Source organism: Saccopteryx leptura, chromosome X (genome assembly GCF_036850995.1).
Source record: "Saccopteryx leptura isolate mSacLep1 chromosome X, mSacLep1_pri_phased_curated, whole genome shotgun sequence".
NCBI lineage: Eukaryota > Metazoa > Chordata > Mammalia > Chiroptera > Emballonuridae > Saccopteryx > Saccopteryx leptura.
In genome coordinates this window covers 9,118,658-9,129,870 of record NC_089516.1, presented here as the reverse complement: position 1 = coordinate 9,129,870, position 11,213 = coordinate 9,118,658, and the positions used below count along the sequence as shown (strand labels likewise).

Sequence of the window (11,213 nt, the reverse complement as noted above, 5' to 3'; positions counted from 1 at the left end):
CTGAGGTCACTTTGGGTGTCAACATCCAGAGGGCAAAAGCAAAGTTCAGGAGGGAGAGAGGAAAGAAACATTCCTGTGGAAGAATTTTCTGGGCCTGGCCTTACATCACCTCCATCCAAATTTCATTGGCTCATCTTAGTCCCATGGGCACACCTAACTGCAGGGGTGGCTGAGGAACAGGGTCTACCTGTGTGCCAAATAAGGGAAAGGGCAGACTTTGATTATCACATAGTGGTTTTTGCCAATATCTCCAGGGGTATTGATTCTGTCCGGCTGTTCCCTAAACCCTCTCCTTTCTCCCTCATGTCTGTAATTACTGACAAAATATATCAGAGATGATTCCTACTTGGCCTGAGTAATTGGAAAATATTTTGATATTCATCAAGTAAGCATCAATTTTTATGGTGCAACCTTCAAATTTCTCTAAGCACCCTAATTTCTAACTTAGACTATTATATTAGTTTGTACAGGGCATACAATAATCAGATGCCACACTCTGGGCTGTGAATAATGATTTGGCTTCAGGTTCATATAACTAGGAATATTACTTGCTTAATGTTTTCAGGCTTAATGAAGTCAGCTATAAAAAATATTCAGATCTCAAGTTACCTTTAGACCATTTTTTTTTCTGGGAAAATTATATCACAGTTGCTGGCTTTGAGAACTTTCCAGTTAGATTTCATAGCTTTTTTGTATACAGAAGTGGTTCTCAAAGTGTGGTCAGACCAGTAGCATCAGCAGTGCTTGGGAACTTGTTAGAAATGCAATTCTCAGGTCTTACCTCAGACCTGTTGAATCAGACACTCTGGGGATGCGACCTAGCAACCTGTATTTTCACAAGTCCTCTAGAGAATATCATAGAAGCACTGGTCTAGTTGAGTTAGATTACTGTCAAAACATTTCAGTTCAAGGACCAGGCCAAAAGAATATACTATCTGAAATTGTTTTGTTGAAAACATATCAAATCTCTCTTAAATTGCTGTGAATTAAGAGTGTTATAGAAAACTAATAGAATGAAAAGATTGCTGAGGGATGTCATTAGGGCAAAGAGTTTTTAAAGCTGTCAATCCCACTGACCTGTGGTGGCGCAGTGGATAGTGTCAATTTAGAATGGTGAGGTCGCTGCTTTGAAACCCTGGGCTTACCCGGTCAAGGCACATATGAGAAGCAATCAATGAACAACTAAAATGAAGCAACTATGATCCCTCTCCCTCTCTCTCTAAATCATTAAAATGAAAATCTTTAAAAATAAATAAAATAAAATAAAATGTAAAGCTGTCAGTCCCAGAAATCTAAGGTTCTGTGAAGCAGCTCTAGGAGTTTCCTAAAAGAAAATGTATTAATACATTTGATTGGGGATTGCCTCCGACCATCCAGGGTTTGTATCCACAAGCCTTGGGATTCTGTGTCGGGAGAAATGGTTTCAGAGCTTTAGAACAAAGTCAACATTTTACTCATCTTTGTACCCCCATTACCTTCTAGAGTGCCCAGCACAAAGTAGATACAAAACAAGCACTGACACCTGGCCTGTGGTGGTGCAGTGGATAAGGCATTGACCTGGAATGCTGAGGTTGCTGGTTCAAAACCCCAGGCTTGCCTGACCAGGCGGTTGCACAGTGGATAGAGCGTCAGACTGGGATGCGGAAGACCCAGGTTCGAGACCCCGAGCTCTCCAGCTTGAGCGCGGGCTCATCTGGTTTGAACAAAGCTCACCAGCTTGGACCCAAGGTCGCTGGCTCGAGCAAGGGGTTACTCCGACTGCTGAAGGCCCACGGTCAAGGCACATATGAGAAAGCAATCAATGAACAACTAAGGTGTCGCAATGCGCAACTAATGATTGATGCTTCTCATCTCTCCGTTCCTGTCTATCTGTCCCTGTCTATCCTTCACTCTGACTCTCTCTCTGTCTCTGTAAAAAAATTAAATTAAATTAAAATAAAAAAACAAGTTTTTATTTTTTTTAAAAAAACAAGTTGTCGGGTTTTTTTTTTTTAAAAAAAAACAGAAACAAAACCCAGGCTTCCCCAGTCAAGGTACATATGAGAAGCAACTAGTTCTCTCTCTCTCTCTCTCTCTCTCTCTCTCTCTCCCTCCCTCCCTCCTCTTTAAAATCAATAAATAGCCTGACCTGTGGTGGCATAGTGGATGGAGCATCGACCTGGAGTGCTGAGGTCATTGGTTTGGGGTCCTGGGCTTGCCTGGTCAAGGCACATATGGGAGTTGATGCTTCCTGCTCCTCCCCCTCCTCTCTCTCTCTCTCTGTCTCTCTCTCTCTCTCTCTCTCTCCTCTCTAAAAAGAAAATGAATAAATAAAAAAATATTAAAATCAATAAATAAAATCTTTGAAAAATAAATAAACACTTATGTTAAATGAATGAAATAGTCATCACATGAATTCAGGTTCTAAAGTAACTTCCACTAATAGTCTGGAGTCAATTTGAAAAAAAGTCCCACTTGAAAAGTTTATTCTAGTTACTATTAAAAAATACTGACTACCTTATGTATGAGGCTAGTCTTTTTTTTTTTTTAGATTTTATTTCTTGATTTTATAGAAAGAGGAGAGAGAGTGAGGGAGTGAGAAGTATAGTTGCTTCACTTTAGTTGTTCATTGCTTGCCTTAATCAGGCAAGCCCAGGGTTTTGAATTGGTGACCTCAGCGTTTCAGGTAAATGCTTTATCCAGTGTGCCACCACAGGTCAGTCTTTTCAGTAGCTGATTTTACCTATGAAATATTAATAATGCCTCCAACTCCTCTAATAGAGAGAGAAAAAAATTATATGAAGATATCGTGTGTGTTTTATTTCTTTAAATGTCTATAAATGACTTCAGTTACTGCATACTAACCTTTTCAGTGACTAACTCGGCATTTTGACATTTTGGGTTAGAGAACTCTTTGTGGTAGAAACTGTCCTATACATTGCAGCAGCAATACCAAGCCCTTCCTCCTCCCCATTGTGACAACCAAAATATCTCCAGAAACTGCCAAGTGTCCCCTGGGGGCGGGGTAAAGCACAATTACCCAGGTTGAGAATCAGTGTGAAACTGGGAAAATGGAAGAATATCTACGTTCGTGCTGTCACCACTCAGCCAAATAAGTAGAGACAAGAATTGAATTTTTGTGGGTGCTTTATTCAGATAGCCAGCGATCTAAGAAAATGGGGGTTCTGTACTCAAAAAATGATCTTAACTCCTCGTCTCAGTCAATCATTTTATAAAGGAAAGAAAGAGATAGGTAAAGGGTTTGAAATTTAGGGAGAAGTTCATTAGATAAAGTTGCAGTCCAGGGATTCTTGTAGTGGTTTCTTCATCTGCTGACCAGTAATTTTTTTTTTTTTTTTCATTTTTCTGAAGCTGGAAACGGGGAGAGACAAGTCAGACAGACTCCCGCATGCGCCCGACCGGGATCCACCCGGCACGCCCACCATGGGGCAACGCTCTGCCCACCAGGGGGCGACGCTCTGCCCACCAGGGGGCGATGCTCTGCCCATCCTGGGCGTCGCCATATTGCGACCAGAGCCACTCTAGCGCCTGGGGCAGAGGCCACAGAGCCATCCCCAGCGCCCGGGCCATCTTTGCTCCAATGGAGCCTTGGCTGCGGGAGGGGAAGAGAGAGACAGAGAGGAAAGTGCGGCGGAGGGGTGGAGAAGCAAATGGGCGCTTCTCCTGTGTGCCCTGGCCGGGAATCGAACCCGGGTCCTCCGCACGCTAGGCTGACGCTCTACCGCTGAGCCAACCGGCCAGGGCTGACCAGTAATTTTTTATCGGCCTCCTTGTCAGTGGGCCTTCCCTCCTTGGAGAATCAGGTGATTAGATACCATTGTGTTTGTGGAGTTCCTGGGCCTGGGGCACAAAGGTGGACTGCTTACAGCCTCAGGAAGTCACACAGGCATATTCATGTATCCAGCTCCTGGAATAAAGCTTTTACTTACATTAATCATTAATCCTATTAGTTATAACTAAAAACTACTATTCTTAAACTAAATTTCTAACTCTCGAGTTCCCCCTATCAACTGCTCTTACCCAATATTAAAAAGGAAGAGTCATTTTCCTGAATTTTATTCAAAGCGATAAAACAGGCTCCAAGATAGAGCACGTGTTTCATATTTCTCTTTAGTTCTTGTTGAGGACTTTGGCAGTGACAGCTCTATCTCTTTGAAATGCTTTGGTTAACAAACCCTCATCATTTTACACCACTTTTCTCCTAGGAACAACTTTATCTTTGGACATCTTTTTTAAACTTATTTTGATCTTCTACAATGATTCAGCACTGAATTCCATTACAAGGCATTTTTATTTACTAAGATTTAAATAATATAGCATAGACTAGCTGAAAGAACTCTGTCCAAGGTCATAATGCAGTGTTAGCACTAACAGAAGGGTTTAATACTACTTTACTACATTTTTTTAATAAGTAAAATCTGCAGTAAAATTAAATGCAATAATAACCTTTATTACATCCTACCTCAAGATTCAGTGCATGGAAAAAGAGTCATTACTGCTTTTGAAATTTACTTCCTGGTACCTAAGAATACACTAAAAATTCTATTTCTTGATTTATATTAGATGTTATCTGTTTTCTTACTGTTAGTGCATGAAAATTTAGCAATTTTTTAACATTCCCTTATTTCTGCTTCTCCATATTTTCAATATATACATATTACAATTTTTACTTATATTGTCAGTGTTTAATGATGAATGACATTGCACTCTGACACCCTTGTTGACATCCTCACACTAATGTCCCGTCTTATTGTCCTTGTAGATATATACAGTAGATATATAGTTTAAATATTTCTCTCTTTTTTTCATTTAATGAAATTAAATTTTGAGAGGGAAGGAGATAACAGCATATGGCCATCATTTAACCAGAAACTAAAACCATTAAAAAAAATTTTTTAAAGGTTACATAAAAAGTCTCAACATTTTATTGTTAGAAGGTAGACTCTCTATTTCACCCTTACCTCTTGCATTTAGCATAAATGAAAGCTAGGCACTTTTTTAAATTTAAGAATCAAGTGATGATAGCTAAACTCATTGTGATTTTATCATTATGTTGTACATCTGAAACTAATACAACATTACATGTCAACTATATCTCAATACAAAAATAAATAAAAGCCAAGTTACCAGACATACTTCAATTCTTCCCCTCTGTACACATGGGACAAGGTTACCTACCTTTCTTACCTTCATACCCAAGGATAAATCAGTTCTTCTCTCTTTTGACTTTGTCGAATTTTCCTTTACCTACTTGGGTCCTTGAAACCAAGAACACCAGACAGCTTTGCATCAAAAAACTACATGTTCCATGAAACATGGTTTTGTAATAAATGTCTCTTATACAAAAATAGTATAAAATCTGATTGTTAATTTTCCATAAAAAATAATTTTTGTCCCATCATTAACAATTAAGCAATCAGGACCACCCAGATAACAAAAGCAGAGGATTAAAAAAGATATCCCATTAACATGACAGATGAAGATACTAGGTGAGAAGAAACATGTATATAACAAAGCCCACAATTTAAAAACAGTGGAAATCAAAGTCAAGCGAGTAATTACTAACAAAACAGTAACAGAACTGCTTTTGTCTTTCACGGTGAATGCACAATTAGCACTTAATAGTAAGATTGAGGAATAAACCATCTATAATCTACTGAAAAAGACCATCTGCTTCTATAAATTTTGTTCTTACACACTTGCCAAAAGAAGAGAACATATTAACAAAATAATGGACCCTGCACTGTTAATTGCTAGGTTGTTTGCATTTGTGCTGTTGCTATTAGAATTTAATAAGCCATTCCTTCTGCTAAATTAATAAGCAGCCAAGATTATGTAATAGCTGCTTTCAGCCGCTAATTATTTTTCCCATAATTCCTTTCCCTCGCTACATCCAACCCCCACCTTCTCTTGGCTGGGAACACCAGAGACTGCCAATATGTCACCAGCAAGTCTCTCGTCCTCATTTTCAGAACAACAGATCAACATTAGGCGCATAACCAATGAGTTTAAACTTGGAGGTGGTTATCTGAGGAACCTTGAGGATGATGTACGTGTTTTGTACTGAAAAAGAAAAAAGCGGTTTGGATTCAGAGGGCGAGTTATCATGGCCTCACATCTGTTTTGTGTAGGAAGGGAGAAATGGGTCATTAACATGTGCCTTTGGGGTGTGATTAGTCAGGGAACAGAAAGAAATTTGGGCAGGGGACCTAGAGACCTACAGAAACCTAGCTCTGCGCTTGGGTGGACCACCTCTTCAATATTTCAGGATGCATTAATCATACATGTTAGTAGGAAATTTTCCAAGCAACATAATAGTGCTTAATAGAAGAAGTATTATACATTTTTATTTTTCCAAATAAGAGCACTTAAATATGGCCCCAAATCCCTATTATAAACTATCTTTAAAACACAAAAAAAGAACACAATCCTTAATAAAAGATTCCTTTAAATTGATTAAGTTTAGCTTCATGAAAAACTTAGCTTTTCTTTTTCACTTTGGGCCATTAAAACAATTCTGGCGACTATGTTTGGGGACCTCCACAAAAAGGGCATAACTCAACAAAAGCAATTTTCCAGCTTCCTTTGTAAGAACCTAGGTTAGGGTAATGAATAGCGTTCAACATGAGAAACCCGTGTCTGTTCAAACAAGGTCACTTAATCCCGTGGGGCTCCTGTTTCCTCATCTGTAAAAGATGAGTTGGACTAGATGATTCATCTATTCGTTCATTCAAAAAAGTATGGACATCCATTATGTGTCAGGCACGATGCTCGGCACTACTGCTCTTAACAAATCTATCATTTTATAGTCCTTATCAGTCAAGTCATATTTATTAGTTGGGTTATGTACCAAGCAGTGAACTAGTTTGGGATGGAAAATAAATAGAATTCAAGATGTGCGAAACAAGAGGCTTAATGGGCATGTAGTTGAAAGAGGGACTCGTCCTTATAGGGTTTGAGAGTGAGCTTCTTAGATGTGACATTTGAGAGCAAGGGCATGCCAGGCAGAGCATGTAGTCAGCAAGACTATACTGGAGTCCAGGTGGCTGGAGCGAGCTGGGCGTCTCTGTGTGAAGGAAACGGGATCTAGATGATGAGGTGCTGTCTGGGCTTTTCAGCAGAGAACGGACAGTAAGTAAGTCATCAAGTCTACAGCACCGAGCATGGGCAGGCAAGCCAGGGACAGACACTTTGTACAGCTTGGGGTGAAAGATGTGTAGGGATATAGCAATGCGATGGGAAGGAGGGGCTGGTTCCGCACAATTCATGGCCAGAACAATTGCAAAAGGCCCTCTGCACGCGTGCACAAGGTCGACGACAGACCTGACTTGTTTTCTCCAGGGTGACAGCACTCCCTGTCTCCCCTCATCAGCATTACCGGTTGTCCGGCTTCCCTGTCCCGCCCTCTTGGGACTCGGGGAATTATCGGAGATCGAACTATGTTCCTCGCGGTCCGGACTTTCCCTACCCTACATAGTAAGGTCGACAAAGGACACCATGCAACCCTGTCTTCCCTCTACCGAATAGCCGGGACAGTCGCCCGCGAGCGTCCCGAATGCACACGCGGGAGTGCGCAGGTGCGCCGGTTCCAGCCGAGGCCGCTTCCGGGTCACGTGGCCTCGCTTCCGGTCCACACCACGCCTCTCGTAGAGAGCCGGCCAATCGGCTCGCTCGGACTGTGCAGTCAGCTGTGCCGTCTCCCGGACCGTTGGTGACAGCCGAGCCGCTCCCCGCGCGTCGCCCGGCCCTCCCCTCCGCTCGCCGCAGCCCCGGCTCCTCCCCCGTCCGGCCCCCGGGGCGGGGTCTGTCGGCTCGCCCTCCCCTAGCCGCCGGAGCCTTCCCTCCACTAACCGGGTCCCCTCCCCACGAGCAACACGGCTTCTCCTTCTCCGCCCGGCGACAGGGGCTTCCCCTCCGCCGCCGCCGCCGCCGCCGCCGGCCGAGCACCGCCGCGCCCGCGGCCCGCGGCCGCCGTAAGTCCCGGGGGGCGAGCCGGGGCGCCGGGGGCTGGAAGTGTGCTGGCGGGGCTGGGGGCGCCCCCGCCGCCCCGCGCGCGGCCCGAAGACCCCACCCCACCCCGCGCCCGGCCGGCCGCGGGGCGCGGCGCCCGGCAACTCACTTCTCCCGGCGCTCGCGGCCCGGGATGCGGGGGGCACAGCCCGGGACGCCGCGCCGGCTCCGCGGCACCTGTGGTTCGGGAAGCCCTCAAGTTTGGTGGGGCGCTTTCGGGGGGAGCCGGGGGCGGCGGCCGCCGAGGACCCTGGGCGCCCCCTGCGCGGCGGCGGATGCCATTGTGTGCCCCGCTCCTCGCCTGTCACCTCGCCGGGGCTCGGGCGGGGATGGAGTGCGGGGCGGCGGGGCGGCTCGGAGACGGCCGGACCGAGGACCGCTGGCCCCGAGCCTGCTCCGCGGCTGAGCCCGTGCTTTTTAATACTAGTCTCGAGGAATTGAGGTGCCCTGCGATTGGCGGCAAAATCAAAGCATTGTTTTTACCAAGGAGAGAATACTTGTGCCTCGCGATTTGTCCCATGTTAGCACATCGTTTATTTTGTTTTAAAGATTGAATTATTTATTCGTCCTATAAAGCGGCAAGGAGCAGGATACAGGACCCTGCTACCGACAGCCTTAAAAAGCCCATGCTCCTTTCGAAAGCAAACCCCCACCCCTCCTGGTCACCGAGGTCCTGGAATACGGGTCTGTGCTTTTCCAAGTTCTGGTAATGGGCTGCTATTGAACGTCCAGTTGATGCTTTAAGCGCGGTCCTCCTCGAATGCCGCTGTATCTTAACAGGACTTGTCTGGCTGGGGAGGCACTCAGATACCACGAATCTCGTTCGTTAATTTTCTGCCAGTGAAGTGTTCGAAGTAAGGTGTAATACGCGAATTTTAACTTTAATAAAGTTAAATTGCCGCATCATAAATTTCTAACTACAGTATCTTGCTGATGCCTGTTTGGATTAGTACAAAAAGCGGCAGTAATTTCTTAGCGAAATTTAGGGCCCATTTTATTCTAAACTGGTTGCGTAAATTCTCCCACCCCGTTTTCAAATTCAAGATGGTGTGCTGAATATTAAGAATCAGGCTGGAATCTTACTTGCAGTAACGCTCTTAAAGGAACTTACAATAATTAAAAGAAAAAAATACGTATCTGAATTATACCTTTAAATTAACCTTTGTAGAGACAATTTTTTATTTATTTATTTTTTATTTTTTTAATTATCAAAGACCATTTATTTGTTTTCTAGACCAAAAGAAAAATCTACATTGTGTCTGTTCTAAAGAATATTTTTACTTTTTCTGACTTATTTCACTTAGCATGATACTCTTTTGTCACTTTTAAAAACAGTTGAATTACAAGAAGCTCATCTTGAAAATTAAGCATGTAGACTAATCCAAAAGATTTGCAGATTCCAAATACATATAAACAAAATAGTATAACTGTAAAATACACTAGAATTCAGCATCCACTCCATCTGTAAATGCTTTTTTTTTTATTTAAAGGAAGTATTTTGTGTAATATCTCTGAATGTATATAACTTTTATTTTGGCTTTTTAAAGGTTTATTTTCTCTTTTATAATACATTACTGCTTTATTATGTGCATATTTATGTTGGAATTTTTAAAAAGTGAGGTGAGAAGAGATACTTAGAAATCAGACTTTTATTAAGAAAAACCTTCGTTTGTGGCTTTTTTTGGTTAATATTTTAGATCTTTTCCTTAAAATATGTAAACTTAGAAATAATATTGAATGTAAACTGTAACTGAGAAAAATTAAAAAATAAAATATGTAAGCATAAACTGAAGAAAGCATTCTAAGTGATAACAGCCTGCCTGCAAGTAATTCATCCTGGAACAAGAACAGCCTGAGGGTGAAAAATAGCAGGTCTCCTGTTTCTTTCAAATGTACCTAGAGCAGTTGATGTTAGCAGTTCTCTTTTGATGCATATAGAGAGAGTGGAATGTATAGCACAGATAGACAATAGTTTCTTAAATTGTCAGACTTGTCTTTTACCTCGAAATTTCCACTTCAGCTTAATGCCTGTTTTTCTTTTTGTTCTGCAGACTCCAAACTCGCATGGAACAGGGTGGAGTGGGGAGATTTGCATCTGGTGGGAAGGTCTTGCTACAAGAATTTCCTGCTATTTTAAGTGGCATAGAAATATTGATGGCTACTAATCATTTGTCAGTTAAACGCTCTGCTCCCCCCCCCCCAAGCTTCTCTCTGAAACCTGTCATCTTAATCTTCATTGAATCAAAGTGTATTGCATGTAATTTTGATTCTATTTATCTTAACAGATGCAGTTTATGTTGCTTTTTAGTCGTCAGGGGAAGCTTCGACTGCAGAAATGGTATGTCCCACTATCAGACAAAGAGAAGAAAAAGATCACAAGAGAACTTGTTCAAACCGTTTTAGCACGGAAACCCAAAATGTGCAGCTTTCTGGAGTGGCGAGATCTGAAGATTGTTTACAAGAGGTATAATTTTTCTTTTTCAGAAAGGTGAAATAGCAGAATCAAATGTTTGGTCATTTATAATGTGCAAACTGCAAACTTTTGAGAGATAACCTTTATAGATAACGATTAACAAAGATTGACATGAGAATGGTTTTAAATTAAAGATTTGTATTTTTAAAATAACTTGTTTTGATTGATTACCCAGGCTAACATGATAAAATGAGGGCAGTTGTTTGAAAACTATGTAATTAAAGGCCTAATCATCTTTTTTAGAAAAATTCAATGAATTCATTACATTGCAGGGGGAAATAAGATCAGTATTTTAAATTATGTGAGTAATTCTCTGAGTTTAACAAGCATTTCCTTTTCTCTCTCGTCTCCCCAAAAATCTATAAAGTAATGACTGATAATTGACATGCCTTTTATCTTTTAGAATCTTACTTAGAAACACCTTGAATACGTGGACTATTTGAGTCATATATATATTTAAATTTTTTTCCAAAACAGGATCTGTTAAGTAGTGTTTATTAATTTGATATACACTTGTTGCTGTGGTGAAACTGATTAGATCTGATAGATAATTTTGGTGTGAATAGATTTAAAAATTTTTTATGAACATGAAGCTTTTTTAAATAAAATGCAGTGTATGTTCATTAGTGTCTGAATCTCTTTCAATACCTTAAAATAAACTTATCAAGATTGTTCTCATTGTGTTAAAAGAAATGTAATTACTTTGTTTTTTCCCCATTTCTGTACCCTC

General features: G+C 41.6%; 1 protein-coding gene across 3 annotated transcripts in view; it reads left to right on the top strand.

The window, feature by feature from the left end:
* The first annotated feature begins 7,833 nt into the window (after window positions 1-7,833).
* The window catches only part of AP1S2 (adaptor related protein complex 1 subunit sigma 2), a 28,843-nt gene continuing 25,463 nt past the window's right edge, over window positions 7,834-11,213 (top strand). For all 3 annotated transcript variants that reach the window (XR_010747852.1, XM_066356708.1, XM_066356709.1), the window contains exons 1-2: window positions 7,834-7,973; window positions 10,296-10,474. Coding sequence is in view for 2 of the 3 variants with exons in the window: in XM_066356708.1 (XP_066212805.1) it covers window positions 10,296-10,474 (179 nt within the window). In the remaining variant the exon portion in view is untranslated. The remainder of the gene's footprint in view (window positions 7,974-10,295; window positions 10,475-11,213) is intronic.